Source organism: Sorex araneus, chromosome 3 (genome assembly GCF_027595985.1).
Source record: "Sorex araneus isolate mSorAra2 chromosome 3, mSorAra2.pri, whole genome shotgun sequence".
In the NCBI taxonomy this organism is placed as follows: domain Eukaryota; kingdom Metazoa; phylum Chordata; class Mammalia; order Eulipotyphla; family Soricidae; genus Sorex; species Sorex araneus.
Window position 1 is genome coordinate 165,316,161 of NC_073304.1, and position 26,642 is coordinate 165,342,802.

The 26,642-nt window shown below is 47.9% G+C and overlaps 1 protein-coding gene across 1 annotated transcript in view; it reads right to left on the bottom strand.

Moving 5' to 3' along the window:
- ALG9 (ALG9 alpha-1,2-mannosyltransferase) overlaps positions 1-26,642 on the bottom strand; it is a 79,628-nt gene that overhangs the window by 10,173 nt on the left and 42,813 nt on the right. Inside the window, exon 14 of the mRNA XM_004604683.3 lies at positions 8,513-8,643. Within this exon, the coding sequence (XP_004604740.2) occupies positions 8,513-8,643 (131 nt within the window). The remainder of the gene's footprint in view (positions 1-8,512; positions 8,644-26,642) is intronic.

Here is a 26,642-nt window from a genome sequence, read left to right on the forward strand (position 1 = left end):
AGGAGGAGGAGGAGAAGGAGGAAGAAGAGGAAGAAAAAGAAGAAGAAGAAAAGAAGAAAAAGAAGAAGAAGAAGAAGAAGAAGAAGAAGAAGAAGAAGAAGAAGAAGAAGAAGAAGAAGAAAGAAGAAGAAGAAGAAGAAGGAGGAGGAGGAAGAAGAAGATAAAGAAAATAAAGCAGAATAAATCAGCGAATCGAGCAATAATGATTCCAGCACAGAGACTGAGCATCTACCTTATGGCCCTCTATTCTGACACAGATGAAGGCGAGTGCCTGCTGTGATTGGTGGGTAGGGAAGCCACAAGCACCCCAATTACTAGGGAGGAGGGAGAACGACTTCTACCCAAAGGCTTTGAACACCACAGAGGCACATCAAACTGCTGGCCTGCAACCAAATTCTTGCCAGGGAGTGCAGCCTCCCTTCCCACCTGGCCAGTAAGAAGCTGCAGATGGAAAGAACCTGCTGGACTACTTTGCTCACCATGTCCCTTCGGTAAATAATCTTTAAAGGCGGGGGGACCCCTTTGAGTTATCCAATTTGGATGGAGCATGGCATCAAAAGAGCTCTGATGGCTTTCAAACATTCCATAAATTCTTTGACACTCCTTCCATCAATAGGAAAAATTTAATTCCTCTCTCCTTGGACATGGGCGATTCAAGTGGCTTGCTTTCAATGAAGAGAATGGAATGCGAATAATACTGTGTAAATTCCAAGGCTTGGTCATAAAAAAAAAATATATAGCTCTTGGAAGCTGGCCACCATATTATGAGGAAGCACAGGCCACGTGGAGAAGCCTCATTTAAGTGTGCTGGCTGGCAGTCCCCACTGAGACCCAGCCAAGAGCCAGTACCAACTGCAAGACACATGACAGAGCCTTCGAGATGCTTGTCCCCAACCACCATCTGACACTGAGGCGTAAGGACCCAGTCAAAGAACTTCCTCTATACATGAGCCCAGATCCCTGAGTAGCAGGAATAAAATTGTTGCTTCTGACCGATATGCTTGGGATGACTTATTAGACAGAAAAGCTGGGGCCAAACCCTCCTGTCTTCTTACTGGCACGTAGCAGGAAACAGTGCTCCTTAGAAAGGGATGAGGGGACACAATAGCTGACACCAATCAGATCACCGCATCAGGCCAACATGGAGACAGACGTCAGAGATCCTTCGTGGTTGACGCTTTTCTTTGGTGGTGGGGGGGGCGCAGGGGTGCACTGCTGGACCCTAGGGGCCACTCCAGGAGATGTTTAGCTTAATTGTTTGGTCCTTTAAACAGCCTATTCAGTGTGCAGGCTCCAGGGTGCAATGCTGGTCAGGTCTGGAGGTGCTGAGGGTGCCACTGAGAATCCTGCATGGGTGACTGAGAGAACACCACCGCCCCGGCCCCACTTCTGCCTGAGGGTCCTCCGGCTAGAAAGGGTCCAGCTGCAGGCATCAACCTCCTTCTGTTGTTTGTTTATTCCCAGTTCGGGGGCCACCCTGGTGGTGTTTATTCCCAGTTCGGGGGTCACCCTGGTGATGTGCAGGCCTGCTCCCAGCTCAGAGCTCAGGGGTCTTCCATGGCAGTGTTCAGGGGAGCATGTGGTACTGGGAGGGGATCCCCGGGCCCCCGGGGCTGAGAGGCATGCACTCAGCGAGCTGCACCTCTCTGCAGCCCTGGAAGCTGCCGACCATTGACTTGCCCTCACATGTCCTCTTCACTGACATTACAGATTTGCAGGGCCCCGAGATGTTGCTCCAATTGAGTCTCCCCAATGAGCTCAAGTCCCTCCCCAGGCAAGCCTGAAATTCAGTAAGGGGAGGCACAGGTCGAGTCCCCACCACCCTCCCACAGCCATGCGTCCCCCATACCGCCAAGCTGGTACTGGACGGTGACACTCCCTTCCCTCCTCACTGGGGAATCTCCAAGTAGGTATTACCTTCACCCATTTATGAAGACATTTTCTCCAGGCCTCAAAGCTAGCAAGGCTGCTCTTGCCGAAGTTTGTGACAGGAGACAAGATGGGTCTCCCAGCGACAGAGGCAACAGGTGAAAAGGAGTGTTTGTGGGGCTGGGGGAGGCAGGGCATGTAGGGTACATGCCTTCAGGGTGCAGAGATAGGCCTTGGAATGCCCGCTGAGGTGCTAGGCTCCAGACTGCACTCTCCATGTTGGAGGCCCTGGGTTCAAGCCTTGGCACACAAAAATGTTTTGATACTTCAAAAATGGTAGCCGGGCTGGAGAGATTGCACAGAGGGAGGGAGATTTTGGCAAGCAATCACCTTAACCCCTGTACTACCTCTCCAGTCTTCCAACTAGATAGTCGAGGCCAGTCGATGGCTATGCTAGGAAACAGCAAATTAAATCACAGAAGTAACCGTGGCAAATACACCCGACACAATGGGTCCAGGGGGTGTGGTATTCTGCTCCACTGTCCCTGCTCTGGGGACAAGCCCCTGGGCTCTGGTTCCAGCACAACAGACCACTGTGATCTGTCCAGGACAGGCCCTCTTCCACTTTCAAAGCATCCTGATATGGGTGGAGGTGAAAGGTCGCTACTTATATGCCAACCGAAACTAAGGTGTGATTTCATTTCTCTTCCTGATGCTCAGGTCACTCACCCTCGCAGGCTGCTTTCTAGTTTCCCACATCTGCTCCTGGTTATTCTCCTGGAATCCCAGAAGTGTCTCTGCCCATGGATCACCCTAACTTAGGGTCACGCTCAGGAACCCCCAGAGCGGTAGCCTTTCTTTGAAGTTGTAGCACACAGCTTGGCACCTCCTGTAATCTTATCGCTTCTTTCAAGGTGTTTCCATCCTTGTAATTACAAAAGCTGTAGGTAACTCAGGGGCAAATTCTCACTTCCAGAGCTGCCAAACCTGCTGGCCTCAGGACTTAAGACAACTCCCCCCACCAACCCCCAACCAACTCCTCAGAACGTCCTGAATGTTTGCCTTTAAAGCAAGGAACAAGGTTGGAAGAATGTATGGAGAAGCAGGAGTGACCGTACAGTGGGCAGGGTGATTGCCTTGCACGCCAGGTTCAATTCCTGGCACTCCATATAGTCCCCTGTACCTGTCAGTAGTGATCCCCTGATCCCTCACATCCCTGAGTTCAGAGCCAGGAGTCAGCCCTGAAAACCGCCAGGTGAGGCCCCCAAACAAAACAAAAACAAAAAACACTTTGATCCACGTGGGTCTGTGTTTAAGGCCAGCCTTCCTCAATACTATGAGATTCCAGAGGGCAGGAAGCTTCATTATGAGACACCCAGATCCCCTTCAGTGCCTGGCAGAGATGACTAGGAGAGCACCAGATGCCTGGGTGGGCAGTCAGGTGGGTAATGGAAGAAACAATCTCAGCATGAATGATTAAGAAAGTAGATTTAAGTTCAAGGGAATTCAACATTCAAGAAACTGACTTACATTTCTGAAAAGATCATGGGATAGTAGATGACAGTTTTCTGTAAACTTCCTTCCTTAGAAAAAGCTGGACAACAATGAGGGCTACAGTCCTGTCCCGTCTGAGTGAACATGAGTGACTATGACATGCAAATCATATCATTTCTTATGATGTAATTTTCCAAAGTACAGAAATCATTGTTTTGAGAATAGGAATGGAAGAGCACCAGAGAAAAAGGCTCAGCGATACTCTGTCACAGAGTGACAGCAAAAGACTCACAGCCCTGACGACCTGGTCAGACCTACTGACCCCTGGTCCGCTATGTGAGGCGTTGCCAGGCAGACAGTAGCAAATGACTGTAGCAAACTGGTCTGTGGGGTCCTGCTGTTTTTTGCAGTTAGATCAATAGGGACTAAGAAATGCTGAGGAAGAGAAATGTAGAGAAAATCAGCATGATTTTGTAACTCGAAGCAGCCTGCTCATAAACAGAAACATTCTATGTTTTAGAATTTTAACCTTAGGTTAGAGAGCTAGAACAAGGGTTAAGTAACAAGACACCTGGAGGGCAAGCCTGGTTGGCCCTCTGGCCCACACGGTCGCCTGAGCATGATTGAGTGTAGCCATGGAGGCCTACCTGGGGTGCATACCTGGGGTGGCCCCCCAAGAAGCCCCCGACACTGAGGACCTGAGAAGTACTAAATCCTCAGAACCTCCGATTGGCAGGTACCCTAAGTCTTTCGAGCATCGCCTACGAGGTGCCCCTCTAAAGTCTATAAGATCGTATCTCTGTGGTACTGACGTAGAGACACTATACTTGGCATATTGTCAATGACCTCGATCTTTCCAGTTCTCAAACCAACCAATTTTCTTCCTCAGCATATGGTTATGGAAATAATGTCCTGAGTACAATTTACGGGAAGTGGGAGCCCTGCAGAGGCCCCGGTGGCCTCCCCTCCCTGCTCAGTGGGCACAGGGCACAGGAGGATGCAGCAAGGGCATGTCCGCAATAGGACCTGGGAGGAGTCAACTTGTGATCTGTCCTTCTACTCCAGGAAGTCGTTTAACTTGCAAAAGCTTTCGGTCATCTGGGAACATCCCAGCCAGAGAAAGCAATTCTTATGAAGACCGGGTTTTGTGGGTTTTTGTTTTTGTTTTTGTTTCGTGGAGAGGGCAGGATATTAAAGAGAAATTTGGGGTCACACCCAGTAATATCCAGGGTCAGCCTCAGTGGTGCTCAGGGGACTAAATGCAGTGCCAGGGATCAAGCTGGGGTCAGCAACATGCAAGGCAAGCACCTAACGCCATACTATGTCTCCAGCACCCAAGACTCCACTTTGAATGGAGCAAACAGAAATTTTTTAAGCTTGGGAATGTTGTTGCGCTCTGGAACTTGAGATTCGGCCTGATCTGGTCCGTCCACAGCTGACGCCTCCTAGTGCCTGCCCGCTCTGCGGCCGAGTCCCCTCCCTCGGTACCGCTCACCATACGAGTCCTCTGATCTGTTTCTGGGCCGCCCTTTTCCTTCCATCCCACCCCCACCCTCTCACCAGGGCAATCTTAGGTGGCTGCCCTCCATGCTGACCAGGCCTGAACTAGCCACTCCACCCTAGGCCAGAAGCACCGCTCTGGCTGTGCCGCCTCTCCCCAGGTAAGGTTTAGCACTGAAATGATACTGGTCTTATTTACAAGAGTATGGAGGCTTCAACATGGGAAGTGCTCCACTTAGGCTTTCTTTCTTTCTTCTTTTTTTTATTCTTTTCATTTTTTTGTTTTTGGGCCATTCCCAGTAAGGCTCAAGGTTTACTCCTGGCTCAGTGCTCAGGAATCACTCCTGGCAGGCTCAGGAGACCTTCTGGAATGCCGGGGATTGAACCTGGGCTGGCCACATGTAAGGAAAGCCAACTCCCCACTGCACTATCTCTCTGGCCTGATTTTAGGCTTTATTTCTGTCCTTCAGCTCCAGGGCCAAGGGAAGCAAGATGTTTAGGGAAGGGCAGTAGGACCTCTGGAGAGAGGCCCTCACACTGCATGGTCTTCTAACGTGGTCCCCGCTCTCACTGGCCAAGACGCAAAGGGTCCAGAGAATCAACGCTCGGCCTGTCACTTACAACTGCATGATCACATCCTGCCTTCTGCTCACCAGGTAGAGGTGGAAAGGTAGGAGGACAGTCCCCAGCACCTGCTGTCCCTCCAGAGATTTCAGAGCCCCCAGTGTAAGAAGTTTCCTTTGTCCAGTCCCAAGCATTCTCAGCCTCCAGGTGCCAGAGGCTGCACAAGGGAACTGGCAGAGGGGACACAGGAAGGCGAGGACCCCTTGTCATTCAACACTTAAAAATCCAGAAGGAGAAGCTGGGGACATAGATAGAAGGACTGGGGGGCCCTGAGCTGATCCCAGCACAGCTGCCCACCGGCAAGAATCCTAAACATGTGTCTCTAGCCCAGACCAGCTCCAGGTTCTGGGTGCCCACAGTCTCCTGGCAGCCAACCTACCGAACTGCCAAAACCAGCCTCCTCTCACTGTCCCACAGCCTGGCCCACTTGAGGTCTTTCCCGTCTCCGAGAAGGATGGCTTCTTTACCAGTGCCCAAATTAAAATCCTCCAACTCCTCATTAACACTTCTCATCCTTTCCCATTTCACTGCAATGTGTTCTTCTTTTTTGTGTGTTTCTTCTTCTTATTATTATTATTTGCTTTTGAGGGGCGGTACTCAGGGCTTACTCCTGGCTTTGTGCTCAGGCAATCACTCTGGTGGGGTCGGGGGACCATGTGGGGTGCCAGGGATCAAACCTGGGTCAACCAGGTGCCTGGCAAACGCCCTGCCCACTGTACTACAGCTCCGCCTGCTGCTTTTCTACACATTCTCTGATTTGCTCTGCCTTACTTCCTCCACTGCCTGCCCTCGGCCTGAATCACCCCTGTCTTCTGTGTGGACACTCGTGGGCTTTCTCGGTCTCCCTGCTTTAATGCTCATCGTTGTTCTCCGCACAGCCCCCTGAATGAGCTGCTTTACTTTTTGGATGGGGAGCCTCTCCAGCTGTGCCGGGGGCCCATGGCACTAACTGGCAGTGTGGGCCTGACATTCAGGGTCTGTGCCTTGAGGTGCCGGAGGCCATCAGAGCCACATCCAGTGGTGCTCAGGGGGCTGGTGGTGCCTGGGGTCACACTTGGAGCCTCGGGCATGCCAGGTATATACTCCAACCTCTTGAGCCACTTCCCTGGCCCCAAATGATCTTTTTTCAAGGTTGGCGACACCACCCAGTGGTGAAACACCTGTTTCACATATGTCACATGTATGAGGTATGGGTTTATCCCTGTCTACAGCAGAATCACACCAAACTCTGCACAGAAGCCCCCTGAAGTTCTCCATTTTCTTGAGAATCAAATTCTTCCAGGAGTCAACCAAGCCCTTCCTGACCTGCACTCAGACCCCTTCTGGCCTGGCCATGCCTCCTGTCCTGGTCAGCTCCAGCCACAGAGTCTCTCCTTGTGGGGCCCTCCGGAGACCAGCGCCCCGAGAGCAGACAGCTACCTCCCGCCTCTCCATCCCAGGCTGTGCAAGACCACGTGACCACCCCCGTCCTGGGGACCCTCCCAAGCCCCCCCACTTCCCTGCCTCTCCTTTGCGCGTAGCCCGCCTCACCTGCCCATACCACAAAACTCCAGGGGTCAGGGATGAGAGCTGGGCCTCACACACACAAATGCACCCTCTGCCTCCGCGCACTCTCCCCCGCTCCGGGCCAATAAAACCCATTTCCTCACTTTTATATTCCCTGTATGTCTTGCCTGCCCCTTCCCTGAGCACAGGGATCTTTGTTTTCTGTCCAAAGTGTCTAGAACAATGGCAGGGACCCTGAGGGTTCCTGGGAAATACCTGTTTGGAAAGTCTCACTGTTTCCTATTCTGTGGGAAAAGGCAACGCTAGAAGTGAGCTCTGACTGTGGAGGGTGGGATTTGGGCGAGGGGAGGATGCACGGGATGATGGCAGGCCTCGAGACCGACTCACAGATACCAGCCTCAACACCCCCTTCTGTCCCAACGACAACTGAAGAACACAGTGACCTACCCAGCACCCACCTCAGTGCTCAGGAGGGACTGGCATTCAGGTGGGCATCTCCACCTTGCGGCGAGTCCTGCTTGAACAGAACCTGCTTAGAGAAGCTGGATTCTTACCGCCTGACCAGGACCTCCCTGAGGTTAGCTCAGTCCCGGGTGAGGTTCCCTGGCCTCTCCCTCTAGCTCCTGGGGTCCTGTCCCCTTCTGGTCCTTCAGACTCAAAGCCCAGGACCTGTGCTCCTCTGACATTTCTGAAGGCCTGTCCTGAGTCCAAGTCCCTGCGTCTCTAACCTGTCTTCTTCCTTTCTTCTTCTGCTTCTGCCAGGCCCCATGGATCCTGGGCTCTGCTCACAAGTCTCCTTGAGCTCCAACGGACTGTTTACCTGGACCTCTATTCACACACAAGCCATGCCTCCACAGTGCCCTCCCTTCCCCTCACTCCTTCACTTGAACAGCCCGGTCCTCCCTTACCAGCAATTCTCACACCGGTCTACAGTCTATTTAACACTTAATAAGGCCTGTCCTGGTCCTGACCAAGCTTTGGGCCTAAAAACACTGGACACAAACTTCTAGGTCCTTGGTCAGTCTTCCTACTATTATTAGAAGAGCCGAAGTTGGTGGCCCAAAATATGATGGAGTTCATGTATTGTTTGTCTGTTTGGGGGCCACACCCAGTGGTGCTCAGGGCTTAGTCCTGGCTCTGTGTTCAGGGAACACTCCTGGTGGGGCTTGAGGGACCATAGGGGTTGCTGGAGATCAAACCCAGATAAGGCAAGTTCTCTAGCCTACCTGCTGTGCTATCTGTCTGGCCCCTTAAATACATACACTCTAGTTTTCCTCCATGAATCTGCTTTACATACATCCTTTAATTTTGATACATACCAGAATATACTTTGCATTCATTCCAGTGTCTAGAAAAAGACAAGCTCTCTTTTAGATTCACCAGGAAATTACATAAGGACAGAAGACATATTTGAATCCAAATAAAAAGAAAATTGATGGCTACAAGAGCTAAAGGCCATCCTGGATTCCAACCTTGGTGCCGCTAGTTCTGGTACTTCTTTAAAGATCACGTCACTCACCTAGAGGCATCGAGGAATGGTCTGTGGGCCACACTGATCCACTCTTCACTGTTGGCTGAGTATTTTGGTTCCCGGGGTGCTTCTCTCATCGTGTCCAAATCCACCAAGTAGTGGCATTTGCTGATGTTGATCTGCAGCGGAGAAAGACCAACTCTTCACCAGTTGTCACCGAGGGCCCCAGGAGGGAGAGGAACGTCTGTTATAGCCCTAAGAATTCCCAAAGAGACTTGGAAGCACAAACACCCGAGTCCTTGGACAATATTACCTGTGATCTCTCCACACAGGTGGGCGTGCTGTTATTAGGCTCTGAGAAGGGATGGGGAGGATGGTCTGGATTCTAGCTGGGGGATTAAGTCCCTCCAGACCCACAGACACCTCTGAAGCAACCCCAAGTCCACAACCAGCCTCTTGGAACAACCGTCCTCTGCTCAGTGCCGCTCTCTCCAATGCCTCCCCCCGTACTTCTGACTAGAGGGTGAGCCCAAACACAAAGGCTCCTGTGTGACAAGGCCCTGGCGGGTGCGAGAGCCAGCAGAGGCTGTAGCACTACTTACAGGTAGCACAGAAAAAACATACCACCCCCTCCAAACTGTACCAAGGTACCTGGAGATGGCCGAGGGGCAAAAGCACCTGCCTGGCAAGGGTGCGGCCCAAGGGAGATGCTTCCTGCTACCCGTGGGTGCTGAGCATGGTCTGAGAAGCCCCACCATCTGCAGTCCGCAGCATCACGGGGACTCCAGCTGGGCGCACCATCCACAGGGAGCACCACAGCTCGGAGTGTGGCCAGGACTGTGCCAGCCCTCCTGCTAAAGGAGTGTGACCTCAGTGACTGCTGAGGCTGGTGACCGAGTCCCGAGAGAGAGAGAGAGAGAGAGAGAGAGAGAGAGAGGAGGCAGCGGGGGATCTCAACAGAACCAAGAAAAAGGATCTCTAGAACGGATGTTTACTGTGGAGAGCTGGAGAGTAGAAAACTTAGTGACCATCAGCAGAGCTGCCACTTCGTAGTCGCTCTCGACTCGAATCAGCCACTCCCAGGAGCTCCCAGGCACCCACAGGGGAATGGCACTGTATTTGCTGGAAACCACGCCGGGACTGTGTCTCTCTCACAGGACAGGCTAATTCAACAGGACATGTGACCTGTCTGTAGGAGAACTCTGGCTGCAGCCCCTTTCAAACAGAAGCACACTTTCCCTCTCACATCGAGGCCACTGGATGATTCAGTGTCTCCTTAATTTTTTTAAGTCTCCTTAATTTTTAAGAAGTTTTAACCAGGGGTCAGACTGACAATAGAGCAGGCAGGGCTCTATTGTCAAATCAGACCCAGGTTTGATCCCTGCATCACAGCCAGGAGTGATCCCTGAGCACAGAGCCAGGTGTAAACCTTGAGCACTGCCAGGTGTGGCCCCAAAACAAAACAAAACAAAAAGAAGTTTTAACTCCTTAAATGTAAGGACACATTTTTATGAGATTAAGTAAAAAATCAAAGATGGAAGCTAAGTAGATGGTGAGGCCAGCTCTGGTCCGATCCCTGACATCATATGGCTTCTAGAGCGCTGCTCGGAGCAGCTCCCAAACACAGAGCAGAGAGTAGGCCCTGAGCATTGCCAGGTGAGGCCCAAGCCACCCCCTTGAAAAAGGAAAACAAAATCCTCAGCGATGGAAACTATCACTAATGTGGTCATTTTTTTTTTTAAAGGAACAAACTCTCCAGGGAAGAAAACTATTATTCACTCTTAGCACATGCCAACTCAGTTACATGTATTTTTGCTAAAATTGTATCAGAGCCTATGAGAGTATTATCCTAATTATAACTGAGGAAGTCAAAACTCGGGCAAGTAAAATAACCTCTCTTTTTGTTGTTGTTTTTCAACACAAATATATTAAGCCTGTATGATGTCAGAGGCATTAAATTAGCGCTAAGGATACAAACTGAAAAGATACGGTTCCCGTCTTCAAAGACTTTACAGATCTGGCCAAAATCACGAGGAAGGAGCAGAGCTATATTTGGGCCCAGGTCGGAGTGACCACAAAAGCCTTATGTCAGGACTGCCAGAGAATGAGTCCATCAGGGTCAGGTGCGGCTTTGGGGTAGCGCCTGCCTGGCTGCGAGCCTTCCTTCCTTTCGTTCCCGGCAGCACCAGAAACCAAAAGGCTGAAGCAGAAGGAAGAGGAGCTCATCCGAGAATCTGAAACATTTCTCCAAAATTCAAACCAAAAAGAGGCTTCCCCAGCCTGCCAGGTCTTCACGAAGGTCGCTGGAAAGATGACGAGATCTCCAGCAACTGTCGACGCAAGGACAAAGGGTTGAGGGCTTTGGGATGATGAGGAAGTCTGGCGGCCTGTCACCACCGTTTTAATCAATACTGTACAGAGGTCCCAGCCAGCAGGGGAAGAGGAGCAGAAACAAATGGCAGAGGAAACGGGAAAGGAAAAAAAAAACGTGGTTAGTCTCCAGAGTCAGAGTCAGCTCAGGGGTTATCCGTAGCCACAGGCTTCAAAGGCTCGCAGAAGACCATGGTCCTCTCTGGCTTGCAGGAAACGCCGTCCTTCCCCAACTCTTACGCCTTCCCAGCACTATTTATACGTAAAAAGACTCTGGTCTCACATCTGTCTCTGCATATGGGCGATTCCTCCAGGGGAGAGAAGGCGCACGGAGGATTGACGTCAGCCCCAATTCCATTCCACATAACTCTCTAAAAATGATCCTTTGCATAAACACTTCAGGAAGCAGCTTTTTTGGTCTGAACACCCACTCTGAAACTCCAAAGGACTTCTAAAACATGAAACAAGTTTTTAAAAGCTTTACAAGTGCTATGGCTCTGTAATCAAATAGAACCACGTAAGGAGCAGAGACTCTGGTTGTCTGCCTGGATCTCCTTGGGAGAGGGAGTTCTGAGGGTGATATTCAGCAGGTGGCCTCAGCCTGGCCTTATCAGGACCCCAGCTCAGGAGAGATGAATGAACATACCACAATCAGCTTTCGGCTCCAACTCACCCAATCCACATCCAATGAAACTTAAAGCCAAGGTTTTAGAAAGATACCAAGGCAAAAATCATACTACTTGATATATTAATGCATGAACAAATTTCATTTCTTTCCATCTTTTATGTAAAGCAATGACTAAATATTCTTTTCAATTTTTTTTTCTTCTGGGAAGCAGTTGCTGAAGAAGTAAAACACACAAGGATAAAGATTTCTGGCAGAAAATAGTCAAGGGCAAGGGATACTGGGATCATTGGTGGAGGCGAATGGGCACTGGTGGAGGGATGGGTAAATGATCACTGTATGACTGAAATGCAAACACAAAAGTTCATAAGCTTGTAACTGTACCTCACAGTGATTCACTAATAAAAAAAATTTAAAATATAGTTAAGGGCAGGCTTTACAGAAAAAAAAATCATAAGGAAAAGGAACTTTAATGATCAAGAAAATAAAAAGGCAGGGAGATGGGGCCGGGACAATAGTACAGTGGGTAGAGCATTTGCCTTGTATGTGGATTTGATACCTGGATTTGATTCCTGGCACCAAGAGGAGTGATCCCTGAGCGCAGAGCGAGGAGTAAGCCCTAAGCACTTCGGGGTGTGACCCGCCCTCCACCCCTCCAAAAAAAGTCAGGGAGAGGAGACAGCTCTACCAGCAGGTCACATGCTGCACATGTAGGAGGCTGGGGTTCAATCCCTGGCACTGCATCTGGTCCTCAGAGCACCACCAGAACGACCCCTCAGCTCAGAGCTGGCACAGCTCCCAAGCACTGCGGCATGTGGCCCCAAACCCAATATAGCACTGTAGCACTGTCGTCCCATTGTTCATCGATTTGCTCGAGCGGGCACCAGTAATGTCTCCATTGTGAGATTTGTTGTTACTGTTTTTGGCATATTGAATACACCACAGGTAGCTTGCCAGGCTCTGCCGTGTGGGCAAGATACTCTCGGTAGCTTGCCGGGCTCTCCGAGAGGGACAGAGGAATCGAACCCGGGTCGGCCGCATGCAAGGCAAATGCCCTACCCTCTGTGCTATCACTCCAGTCCATGGTGTCCTTGCTCTGTAAAAATAATAATAATAAAAAAAAAAACAAAATTTCTGCTGGACTGCTGGAGCTTAGTGGGACAGTCTCGAGGGATGCTCTCAGTGGGATGCTCGCAGAGGGATGCTACCCTGTTATATATAAACCCAATATAAATATATGTATATATACATATATACATATATATAAACCCAATATAAAGAAAGGAAAAGAAAAAGGCAGCCTACAGACTGAGAGAATACGTGTTTCTGCAAACCATCTGTAAGGGTAAGTACCCCACATGTGTAAGGAATCCACACAAGCGAATAAAAAAGCCAAAAGAAAACAATCTGATTTTAAAACTGGAAGCGACCTGGATAGACTGTGTTCCCAAGAAGAGTCACCAAGGGCCCCGCAGTGAAGCACCCTCACACCTGTGGGGACGGCTACTAGCTAAGGGACAGCAGGGGGCTGTGGTGGCCAGGGAACCCTGGTGGACTGTTGGCAGCAAAGTAAATTATACAGCGAGCATGCCGTCACAGAGTGTGCAGGCTCTGCTACTGACGCGTGTGGCCCCATCTGAGCGGGGTATAGGGCAGCAAGCTAGGGCACGGCAGCAATCGCGGCAATGGGGCAGACACAGCAGCGCCCCTTTGGGGAACAGATCTAAAGGAAAAAGAGCCAGAATCTCAAAATGCCACTTAAAGCCCCAGGTTCGTGGCCTTAAGTCATGTGAAAACAACCTCAGGGGCACGAGGGGATGAAAAGTGGTTCACATTCCACCTAAGCACAGTGGAAATCCTGCTATTCGTGGCCATACGGACAGGCCCAGGGACACTCTGTTAGCTGAAAGGAAGTCAGATGGAGAATCCTCATGAATTTCAAGAGTTCTCAAATAATAGGAGATGGATGGTTACCAGGGACTAGAAGAAACAGGGCAGTATTCATTAAAAGGTACCACTGTATCACTGTCACTGTCATTCTGTTGCTCTTTGATTTGCTTGAGCAGGCATCAGTAACGTCTCCATTGTGAGACTTGTTGCTACTGTTTTTGGCATATCGAATATGCCATGGGTAGCTTGCCAGGCGTTGCCATGTGGGGAATCAAACCCTGGTCAGCGGCGTGCAAGACAAACGCCCTACCCACTGTGCTATTGCTCCAGCCCTCGTTAAAAGGTATGTTTTTTTTATTATAATAATATATTTGGGGGGGAGGGCTGAAGCTATAGTGCGGCGGGTAGAGTGTTTGCCTTGCATGCGGCCGACCCAGTTTCGATTCCTCCACCCCTCTCAAAGAGCCTGGCAAGCTACTGAGAGTATCTCACCCGCACGGTGGAGCCTGGCAAGCTCCCCGTGGCATATTTGATATGCCAAAAACAGTAACAAGTCTCACAATGGAGACGTTACTGGTACCTGCTCGAGCAAATCGATGAGCAACGGGATGACAGTGATACAGTGATATTCAGGGGGCTGAAGCGATAGCACAGCAGGTAGGGCATTTGCCTTGCAAGCAGCCGACCCAGGTTCGATTCCTAGTATCCTATTTGGTCCCCTGAGCACCGCCAGGAGTAATTCCTGAGTGCATGAGCTGGGGTCACCCCTGTGCATCACCGGGTGTAACCCAAAAGAAGCAAAAAAAAAAAAAATTAAACCACATTTAAACTGTCATTAAATAGAATTTAAAAATATATGTATTCAGAAAGGAAATCGGCAATAAATGCATTTTATTTATGTGGGGGGAAATAGTATGAACTGTTTTACCTTAGATCTGAGGATTTTGTGAAGATCTGGTGGCTACAGATAGTGACACAATGTCGTGTACTTGAAAATCTCCTCAGACAGTAAAATATTTTCACCACAGAAAGACATAAAGTAACTATGGAGGTGACATCAAGACACATAAAACACAAAAATGAGCACTGTAACTAGAACCATCAGCATACAGAGACGAGGAGATGGCTGAGGACTTAGCGGCTGGAAAGTCAGAGCACAGGGGAACTGACCAGAATGAGCGTGGTGGCCAGGGGAGAGGCGAGCCACCTGCCTGTCCCAGAACGCATGCTGAGACTGGGGTGAGAGTGGAAGCACCCAAATGAGAAGATTCTGGGCTTTTTTTGTGCTTCAGAAATCAACCGGAGCTTTCCCAGCCAAGGGTCCATGGGGAGCAAGCTCAGTGCTGGCTAGGCGTGACGGTGGGGGAAGGAAGGGCTGCAGGGACACTGCTGGAGGCCAGGGGCCCAGACACGGCAGAGCATCCCGCTGCTGGAGTTCCGGGGCCACGGGAATGAAGAAAGAAGAAAAGGTCGATCGGGCGCATCTCAAAGGAAATAATGACACCGAAATGTCTAATCCAGTGCACTGGGCTGGTGGTGGGGTGGGGTGGGGAGGAACTGCAGTAAAGAGTTTGTTGGAGGGGCCAGAGAGATCGTACAGCAGGTAGGGTGCTTGCCTTGCACTCAGAAGTAATTCCTGGATGCAGAGTCAGGAATAGTGCCTTAAGCGCCACCAAGTGTGCCCCCACCTCCCCCAAAAAAGAGTGAGACCGAAGATGGTAAGTGTTCTCTCTCCGGCTGGGGTGGGAAGAAGAGCAAAGGGGCCAGGGATGTGGCAGGACAAGTGATAGGACACATAAACTTTGTGTGTGTGAGGTCCTGAGTTCAAACTCCAGCATCTCCTGATGTCCCAAGCACCGCCCGGGATGGTCCTTATAAAACATATGTAGGGACAAGTGATAGGAGGGAGGAAAAGAGAAAGAGAGGGATGTAGGCAGAGGAGAAAGAATGAAAGAAAGAAAGGGATGGAATGAGTGAAACTGAAGACCAGTGTGACTGGAACACGGGCAGCCAGAGACTTGCATTCTGTTTCCACTGCCTGGAATGCTTCCAATCACTACTTACACATTCCTACTCATGGCTCCCAGTGATTGCACAGTCGGGAGGGCACCTGTCTTGCATGTGTTGCACCCAGATTCAATGCCCGGCATCCCATATGGTACCCCAAGCACTGCCAGGAGTAATTCCTGAGTGCAGAGCCAGGATTAACTCTTGAGCATTGCCGGGTGTGCCCTACCCTTCAAAAAAAAAAAAAAAATTCCTACTCATCCTTCAGAGTTCAAGAAAGTAATTTCCTTACAAAAGATTCCACTGTCCACTTAAACTAGAACAAGACTCAAAATCACACGCTCTCATAGCAACCAGTACTTCCCCAATTAACTATTTCACAATTCTATTCTATGAATTAATTAAGAAATTAGTAAAGTCCCTAAAAACTGGGGTTGTGGCTCTCATACAGATGCCAAAATCCAAGTATAGCACCAAGCAGGTGCTGGATAAACATATTCAGCCAAATGCACAGAGAAATGCATGAAAAACAAGTGGAAGGAGGAAGAGGGAGGAAAAACCTCAGGGTAGGAGAAAGGAAAAAGAAGAGCAACAGACCAGAGTGGTTTGGGAGGATGCCAACTACATTGGGCAGGAGAAAGATGGGGAGTAAGCCAGGGACAAAAGGCTCCATCAGAAAGCTTGGAGGGCCGGGGAGAAGGTCCAAGCACTGGAACAAATGACTGTGGCATGCACTGGGCCGGGCTCAATCCCTGCCACTGCATGGCCTCCCGATCACCACTGGGCCAGGCCCGAAACCAAGCGAACCTGGGTTACAAGAAGAAAGCTGGGGAGGAGACTCAGAGACGCAGTCCTGAAACACCACGGGAGAACAGCTTTCAAAAGCTACTCGAAAGGCTGTGAGGAGCTGAGGACGGAGAAAAAGTAACAGGAACCCAAAAATAAATGGATAGGTTCAGAATGCAGGGTGGAGACAAGGAAAGAACTGAGAGTCCAGCCTCCTCTTCTTGGTGACCTTCCCTGCTGTCCATCCAGCTGCCTCAGCCAAGCCCCACGAGTCCTAAGGCAGGAAGGATGTGAACTTGCATTCACGCATCTATCAGCTGGAAACGACAATGACGCATGTAGCTGTAAAAATAGAGATGTCTGCGAGGGCCAGCGTGGCGTTTAGGGAACATCACGCAGAAACCAGCTCCGCAGAGAACACCGGTCTGTGTCTCAAATGAAAATCCACTGGTAAACAAGTGCTGTAAAAATCCGCTAAGTCAGAGGCTCCCAAACTTACTTGACCAACCCTCCCCCTTTTCAGAAATAATTTAAAAAAAAATCATTCTCCACACTCCCCTGGAAATCCACTTTCTTTAAATGAACAAACAGATAGGCACCCCCCATCCCCGAATTTCACTCAGATTACTACTTCCCCCACTACAAGCATTCCAGTGCCCCCCCCCAGGAGGGAGTGGGTGGTATCTCCCACTCTGGGTAATACTGCTTTAAGAGTTTAAGGGGATAACGTGAAGAATCAATTGTCCTGTAACCTCTAGGGCAAGTAGGAGGATGAAAGCTGAAATGGCTGCTTAGACACTTTTCCCACGGTTCAGAAAAAAAAAAAATACGGTCGTAACTGAGGATATCAACAGCAACAACTGCTGCGGATGCTTTGACGAGAATCCTTCACTTCTCAGCAGTATTCCATTGCCTTCCTTCTTTCCAAAACACGTCTTAATACTTGATTCATGAGTGCACCGCTCATCCCTGGGTGAACGACCGTAGTGAAAGCCTGGACTTGTTCCAGCTGCCCACCGTGAGCTTTCTGAGGGCGGGGCCGGAGACACTGCTTGTCCCCCAGGGTCTGGTCAGTATCTGCCACGCAGCTGGAGTCCGACTGCGGTTGCTAGAGCTGAGATGGGTCACCAGCTGCACGAGCAGGCTGGATAACTGCAAACACCACATGTTCAAAACCAAGACCTGAGTTTCTGTGTCAAGAATTTCTTCCCTTCTGGTCTCCTGGCTCTGGGTGCCAGGCTTTTACCCCTGGCAGAATTAGCTCGGGTCCTCTAGAGTAGCACACCATCAAGATCAAATCACACTGCAATAAATCTACTGAAAAGTCTCTAGCAGGCTGCGGTAAACTACTGACTTTGGACAAGGCTAGAGAATTCACAACAACAAGAGTTGGCTCAGTGAGATATTTTATAGAATAAAACACATTAAAAGTATGGGAGTTTCCAGGCTGGGGGTGGTGGCTCAAAGCATCAGGATGCCAGCACTGCATGCAAGAAGCTGCAATTTCGTCCCCCTGTACCACAAGGTCCCCTGAGCACCACCAGGGGCAACCCACAACCACTGAACCAGAGGCAGCCCCGAAGCACTGCCAGGTGTGGCCTCAAAGCAACAACAGAAAGTATGGCGGTTTCCTGTAGAAATCAATTTAAAGACCCAGTCCTGGATTCCATCAAGGCAACAAGAACACAGCTCCCTCGGGAGTGAGGAGGGCGAGTTGCTAACCGGAAGGGGAACAGGGAATCCAAGGGCACAGAAAATGAGTAGCAGAATCACATTTAAAAGCAAGCCCAAATCACACATGGACAACCTCTGCTTATTCTCAATCCACGTACAAGATGTTGGAGACAATTAAGTCCAGACTATTAAGTTTGCAGGACTTTCTGCATGTAAAGAATTTCTAGGAGGCTGGACTATAACTCAGGGGTAGAGCACATGTGTTCTATAGGTTTATTAAACTTAGGTTAAACCTAATAAACTTAGGGTTATTCCCTGGTAGTTGCAAAAAAACAAAAAGAAGACTTTTTTTTTTTTAAATTTTTGGGTCATACCTGGCGATGCACAGGGGTTACTCCTGGCTCTGCACTCAGGAATTACCCCTGGCGGTGCTCAGGGGACCATATAGGATGCTGGGAATCGAACCCGGGTTGGCCACGTGCAAGGCAAACACCCTACCTGCTGTGCTATTGCTCTAGCCCCCAAAGAAGATTTTTTTTTTCATTTCTAAAGGGGTTACGGGGCTGGAGAGATAGTACAGCAGGCAGGGCAATTGCTTTGCTTGCAGCCCACTTGGGTTCGATTCCCAACAACCCATAAGGTCCCCTGAACACTGCCAGGTGTGACTACTGAGTGCAGAGCCAGGAATAATCCCTGAGCATTGCCAGGTTTGGACCCAAACAAACAACCAAATTTCTAAAGGGGCTAGGGAGAGAGCTTAAGTAGTCCAGCACATGTCTAGCTTATGTAAAGTCGATACTCTAGTGGTGCTGGGCAGGAGAACGGGGTTGGGGTGTGTGGGGGAGTCTAGGACCCGAATTCTCGGCTCTACCAATGCAGGCAGGCATGCACCACCATGGAAGCCATCTCTGCCCCTGAAAAAATATTTTTATTATAGTGTGCCAAAGTGTTTTATTAGAATAAATAGAAAAAGAAACCCTAAACGAGAATACTGAGAGCTACTGATGATGTTTGTTTCACATTGTTACTAAGATTTTGAAAAATATAAACTAAATGGCCTTAACAAAGGTAACAGCTTCTTTTTTTTTAATGTTTTAAATTACTTATTATCAGGGAAATCCAAATCAAGGTGACAATGAGGTATCATCTCACACCAGTGAGAATGGCACATATCAAAAAACTCTGGGAAAAATCTGTGTCAGTGGGGAGGTGGTGAGAAAGAAACTCTCATCAGAAACTCTCATCCACAGCCGGTGGGAATGATGTCCGGGCTCAATCCCTAGAAAAACAGTATGGAGATTTCTCACAAAAGGAAGAACAGTGCTCCCGTAGCCAGCGATTTCACTTCTTGGTATCTAACCTCAGGAAACAAAAACATTCATTCAAAAGAACATTAGCACACCATTATTTGCACTTAGTACAACAGTTAAAAATCTGGAATAAACCTAGGTCTCCAATGAAGATGTGTGAATAATGAAAATGTGGTGTACGTACACAATGGAATACGATAAAGCGACAAGGAAGGATGAAATCACACAATTTTCTGCAACCTGGATGAAATCGGAGGGTATCATGTTAAGCAAAATAAGTCAGAAGGAGAGAGTCAAATACCAGATGCCTCTTACCTGTGGTACACAGAATAACAGGACAAGGGACTACAAGTCACCAAAGGGGAATACCTAGATTACCCTGGCCTCGAGATTACAGAACTGAGAAGGACAGGGATGGAAAGAAATCAACAGGGGGAGGCAAGAAGAGGTGAGCAAGAGGGGGAGAGGTAGGAGGCAGGGTTTGGGGACACACTGGTAGTGCAGGGGTTTAGATGTCTGAACCACAGAACCGAGAGAATGGAAAACATGAGTCCAAACTACACCAACCAAACTTAAAAATGTGCCTGTTAGGAGGCCGGTTCCGGGGCGGAAGGGAAGAGAGGGGACACTGCTGGAAGCAGCTGACCCTGGTGATGGCACTGGTGTTGGAACACTGTATGCCTGAAACGCGACTACGATGATAAATCGTGGTATCGTAATTAGAAATTTTTTTAAGAAAAGAAAAAAGAAATCTGGGCCAGAGCGATAATACAGTGGGGAGGGCATTTGCCTTGTTCGCAGCCGACTTGGGTTCAATCCCTGGTACCCTTAAGGTCCCCGAGCACTGCCAGGAGTAATTCCTGTGTGCAGAGCCAGGAATAACTCCTGAGCATCACTAGGTGTAACCCAAAACTCCAAAATAATAATTAAAATACTTAAAAAAATAAAAATTAAAAATAAATCCTCTTGTGTGCATATAATATACATGCCAGGATTTGTCTATCTTTTTACCCTTGTGGGGCTGCACCAATCCTGTTCCACAGACTGCTGGTCAGAACCAAGGTCACAGACCTGTGGTTATCTATCTTTCTACACCTGTGGACCAGCAATGGTCCATGGATTGGTGGTTGAAGACCTTCAATACATGCTAGTATACTTGGAAGTGGATTTTATTAGCAAACAACTATACAAATATTGGAAAGTGGCAATTCTCAGAAATGACTCCAACAGGAAAACAGAACAATGCTCTTAGCTAAGAGCCCTCTTCTTTAAAACACAAAATTCTGGACCTTCCAGGAATGCTTAGGAGGGCCCAGGAGCCACTCCCAGTGACAGACAATTCACTGCCTCGACCCAGTCACATCATGATGCACCGATGGGCCACACCTGGCAATGCCCGGAGGACCAGGAGTGCCAGGGATCCAAGTCAGGCCCTCTGAGTTATCTCCCTGCCCCCAAATGAACTTATGGAATATTGGTATTTGCATCAAAAAATGGAACCTCTAGCTGCCTCTGCCTCTATGATATAGGTAAGTTACTGTATACTTAGACAGCTGATCATCTCTTTAGAGGGTTTGAACTATAAACCACTAAGATCCGTCTCAGTTTTGAGAAAGAACCATTTTAGACAAAACAGCTTCATCATGGGGGCTGGAGTGATAGCACAGCGGGTAGGGCGTTTGCCTTGCACGCGACCCGGGTTCGAATCCCAGCATCCCATATGGTCCCCTGAGCACCGCCAGGGGTGATTCCTGAGTGCAGAGCCAGGAGTAACCCCTGTGCATCACCGGGTGTGACCCAAAAAGGAAAAAAAAATAAAAACAAACAAAAAAACAGCTTCATCACAGTGATAAGTACTCTCTGAGGCCACTGTTGCTTCTCATTCTGTGTATTGTTTTGGCTTGGTTTTGGTTGGGTGCCACACCTGGCAATGCTCATGAGTTACTTCTGGGTCTGAACTCAGGAATCACTCCTGGTGGTGCTCTGGGGACCATCTGGGATGCTGGAGATAGAAGTCAGTATGCCACGTGCAAGGCAAGCACCCTCCCTGCTGTATTCTCTCTCTCTGGCCCTTGTTCTGTGTATTTTCATACTGAATGACATCCTGAGGCTGAGGTAACAAATACACGAGATCTGCTTTTTCTGTATTGCCAACATGAGTGCAAACAGAAAGTCTGTCTCACTTCTGGCACTGAACATGGTTGAAGGCGCATATTTGTCAGGGATGGCAAAGGCAAAATAAGATCATTCAGTTCTCTGAACGTGGTGATGTCAAGGAGCTATTTAAAGTCCAGATATTATCATTGTTACTCACTGTTAAATATGGAAAGGATTAGGGAAATTTTGTGGGCTTGCATGCCTGAAGAGATGTTGAATTTCTACGAAGCTTCTTTAACTCCCATGCTTTATCAATAAATTTAGGCACCGGTCATGTGCTTTAACAAATATATTATATACGTGATATAAATATCAAATATAAAACACACAATTTGGGCACGGGCCATGCGCTTTAACAAGAGTCCCTAGAAGCACAACATAGATATCTCTAAGGTCAAATGATGAAACAGATAACTCACTGGGGCAGGTTTCCTTCCCCATTGCTCATACTACACACCACTCAACTCTAGCACTCTTTCTCTGAGTCTGGACGTGAGCTCATCATAGTTTTCACCTGGGGATCCAGTAAGCCACTCCTGATTGTTCTGAAGTATCTAATGAAGAGAGACTGTTGTCTTCCAAGTTAAATCAGTCCAGCAGGGGGAAAATAGGACCTGAGATAGTGGTGCTAACATTCAAGAAGCCCAGTCTTCATAGGTCTATGTTCTCAATAACTACTGGAGTCAGAGAGTCGAGGCGAGGGCTGGAACACCTACCAGCCTTGGGTGCATGGGGCCTTCGAGTTGATCCTGCTACTGTATAGTCCCCTACCACTGCTGAGGAAGCCCCCACCAAAAAAAAAAAAACAACCCTCCTAATATAAATAGGTTTTATATAAAGTATATATTTGGAAAACAGATAAATCATGGGTGATTAATGTCTTTCATTTTACAACAGCGAATTCAAGGTTGGTTTGTTTTTGAGGCCACAGTGTTCAGGGCTTACTCCTGGTTCTGTGCTCAGAGATATCTCCGGAAGTGCTTGGAGGGCCACATGGGGTGTTAGGAATGGAATCCAAGTCAGTTGCATGCAAGGACAGTGCCACATGGGCCATACTCTCTCTCCAGTGCCCCACACCCTGTTTATTTTGAGATTCTATAAAGAGGGAAAGACTTACATCCCAACCATTCATCATCTTCATTATCCATTCAAAAGAGTATAAATTCAAAATTAAGCCTACCTAAATTAAGATTTGCATCAACCTCTGAGTCAGAAGAGGTTGCTCAGAAGAGCTGAATTGGGAAAATGAACTTGGGGAGGTGGCCCATTTCCTGGTGAGTCTTCTGTTGAGGTCCCGTGGATAGACTTTATGAGCTTACTTAAAATTTAGTGAATTCCCAAAATAGTCTCATATCAAGGTGTTAAGAGCAAAGTATATTTAGGAGCAGAGGTTATTCATGCATTACTTTTTTCCTCAACTAACAGATAATTTAGGGTTGATGATATTAAATGAAAGAATTAAGGTGTTAAGATTAAATGAAAAAATTCAAAGGTTAAATAGAAACTGGGGTGGAGGATGTGCCGCCACAGTGCAGGGAACCTAGGGAGCCACTTCCTGAGATTCTCAACACCACTGTGCAAACTTGGCAGTTTGGTGCTTGGGCCTGGCAGTGCACGGTTGCTGCCATCAGGGCCACATTCAGTGGTACTCAGGGGCCACCAGCACCCTGTATGGTTCTGTGGGGAAGGAAAGCAAGTGGTGCCAAGGACTCGGCTTGGGGCTTCCACATGCAAAGCATGTCCTCCAGCCCGTTGAACTATTTTATTCATTCTAAGTACTTTTTGTTTTGTTTCGTTCTGGGGGGCCATACCTGGAGGTGCTCAGGGCCTATTCCTGGCTCTAAGCTCAGGGATCCCTCACTCCAGCCAGTGTTCAGGGACCACAGGGGGTGCTGGGAACGGAACTGGGGTTAGCCATATGCAAGATAAATTCTCTACCTACTTGATTATCTCTCTGGTCCATAAGTATAATATTTTTTCGGGGCAAAAGATAGTGTGCAACTAATATGGAAAACTTGTGTCACACAACCAAATAACAAGGGCAGTAATTCTCATTTGCTCAAACTGCAGGGAATTCCTATAGCTTTTTGCTTATATCTTTTTGATCTGAAAAGTGATTGACCGGTCAGCCGGAAGAAAAGGTGGTAGAGAGAGAAGAGCAGCATTATGGGAATTGAAAACTACTTTCAGGGGCTGGAGCGACAGTCCAGCAGGGAGATTATTTGCCTTGTACACAGCTGACCAGGGTTTGATCCCTCATATCCCATATGGTCCCCCGAGAACCACGAGGACTGATTCCTCAGTGCAGTGCCAGGAGTAACCCCTGAGCATCACCAGGTGTGGCTCCGAAACAAAACAAAACTAAAAGAAAAAAAAAAAACTACTTTCATAAGGACTAAGTAAGCGCAGGAGGGGGGCAAGGCAGCATCACTTCAAAGTCCAGCCGGGGAGACTGTGGCTCCCAGCCTTGCAGTGGCCAGAAATGTGCTTTTGGGGGGAGAATTAGAAGCATCTATGTGAAAGTAGACCTAACAGAGCTAAAAGAAAAATTTTCCATCATCCTGCAATACATCAAGCCTGATAGTGAACCAACCGAGACACCAATCTGCCAACACGAAGCCACTTGACATTATAAACAAGTGACAGAAGAAAGCTGGACTGGATCTCACATGTCTCTCAGGCCATGGGAGGATATTCAAAAGCTTTAAAGCAAAGAGATAATATTTTCTTTTTCTTTTATTATTTTTTTTAAAGTTAAAGGTTAAGACTGTGGAAGACAATGATAAGGAAGTGAAGAGCTGAACATGAACAATGGAATTAAATCCAAGACTGTTTTTCCAGATGAGAGCTACAGTTCTAAAGGATCATACTGTATGGCCCCAAAACCAGCTGAGAGAAACTTCCAAGTTAATTTTTAAACTAAAATCTGAAAGAGGAAAAATATATACCAAGATAAAATGTAAAATGAGACACTTTAAAGTCTAAAAGATGTCATACATTTATAAAACACACACATACCGCCCCCCCCCTTTCCAGGAGCTAGTACGAAGATTGAGGTGTTTGCCTTGCATGCAGTCACCCTGGTTCAATCCCAGACACCACATAGTCTCCCTAGCCAGAGTGATTTCTGAGCATGGGGCTTGGAGGTGGCCTTGAGCATCACTGGGTATGCCCCCCCCAACAAAACAAAAACAAAAATAAATAAATACATAAAAGGAAGAACTAAATCATTTTCAGGAGAAAATAGAGAAGTGGCTTAGAAATAACCTAACAAATATCAATAGAACATTCACTCTGATAGCATTAAATTAAGGAGGCAAATAAACAGGAAGAGCTACTTCACCATTTTCCTTCTGCTAAGTCCAGCTGAATACTCTGGATCCCAAAGATGTGGTGTCATCGACCCTAGTGTGGTTATTTATTTTTTATTTTATTTTTATCATTTAAAAAAATTTTTTTTGCTTTTTGGGTCACACCCAGCAAATGCACAGGGGTCACTCCTGGCTCATGCACTCAGGAATCACCCCTGGTAGTGCTCAGGGGACCATATGGGATGCTGGGATTTGAACCCGGGTCAGCCTCATGCAAGGCAAACGCCCTACCCGCTGTGCTATCACTCCAGCCCCTGTGGTTATTTTTTAAAACTATAAAAAGGCAGGACTAGAGTGACAGCACAGTGGGTAAGGTATTTACCTTGCACAGGGCTGACCTGGGTTTAATTCTTCCGTCCTTCTCGGAGAGCCTGGCAAGCTACCAAGAGTATCCCGCCCGCACGGCAGAGCCTGGCAAGCTACCCATGGCGTATTCGATATGCCAAAAACAATAACAAGTCTCACAATGGAGACATTACTGGTGCCCGCTCGATCAAATTGATGAACAATGGGACGACAGTGCTACAGTGCTATATGTATATATAAAAGCACACAAAGCTCAACTTCTAACAACATTTTCAGCGGTTTTTACATAAAAAAAAATGCCAAATATATTATTTTGGTTCTGCTTTGGGGCAGGGATTGGGGTTCGGGATGGAAACACCCAAAATATGGTGGTGGAAAGGTATAATGGTGGTGGGATTGATGTCTGAATATTAAATATAATGAAGTATTGTGAAATACTTTATAAAATAAAGAAAATTATTAACAAAATAGATCACCTATAACCCCACTACCTGCTCCAAACCGCCACCAAGCTATTATTGAGGCAGGGCTTCTCTGCAGATAAGGCTTCTCCTCATATAATCTAGATTGAGCGACAGGTACTGCCTGACTGTGATTGCTCTTTCCCTTGAGACTTCCCCACTGGAATCTCTGGTAACACGAAGGGAATGCCACCCCCTCAGGTCTGAGACTTGAATTCAGAAAGGCTCATTTCTTCTCTCCGCTTTTCAGTATCTCATGGTACAAAAATCTGAAATCATGCTCCCTCAACACATCATCTACAATTCAGAATTCAAAAGACCAGATTTAAATTTGCCTTAAAGTGTAAGCAAAGAGCTCTTTTTTTGTGTTTGTTTCTTTAGATTTAATCATTCTTTCTTGCATCAAAAATAACAAAATTGTAGGGTGACATTAACACATGATCATGAAACAAAAATGTGTTTCATTTCATTAGTCACGGGCTACATATCAACCAGCTGTCGAGGCTAAAAATATGCCCTAGTTTAGAGTTTTGTAAAATATAGGCATTTACGATTCATTCTGAAAGAAATGTGACTTCTTCCAGTTTCTAACAAGCCCACTAGAAGCATCAAAGAACAAAAATGCACCTCTACAGTAAAATCATAAAAAGAGGAAAAGGGGAAAGCCTAGGTAATTTACTGATCAGAGTATCACACTGTTCATAGATCATCAATAAATATATGCTAAGGATGGCAATATAAGAGTACAATAGGGGCTGGAGCAATAGTATAGCAGGGAGGGTGTTTACTTTGCATGCAGCTGACCCTGGTTCAATCCCCGGCATCCCATATGGCTCCCCAACTAACACCAGGAGTAATTCCTGAGTGCTGAGCCAGGAGTAACCCTTGAGCATCGCTGGGTATGACCCAAAAAGAAAAAAAAAGAATAATTGAGATGTAACAAAATGAGTCTTGCATGTGTGAGACCCTAGGTTTGATCTCTGGTATGACCCCCGCAGCACCAAGTGAGGCCTCTCATAAATACCACTGGTGTGACCCCTCTGAAGCAGACAAACACACCCTCACAGAAAGGCCCCTAGGGGGTTCAGGATATACATGAGGAAAGGCGAGTACCTGCTGTGGGCGCTGTGCACAGGGAGAATCAGACAAATGTGTCTTTGTGCTGTTCCCTCAGCAGCTGACAGAGACACTGCCGGGGCTGGGGTGTGCAGTGGGTTTTTG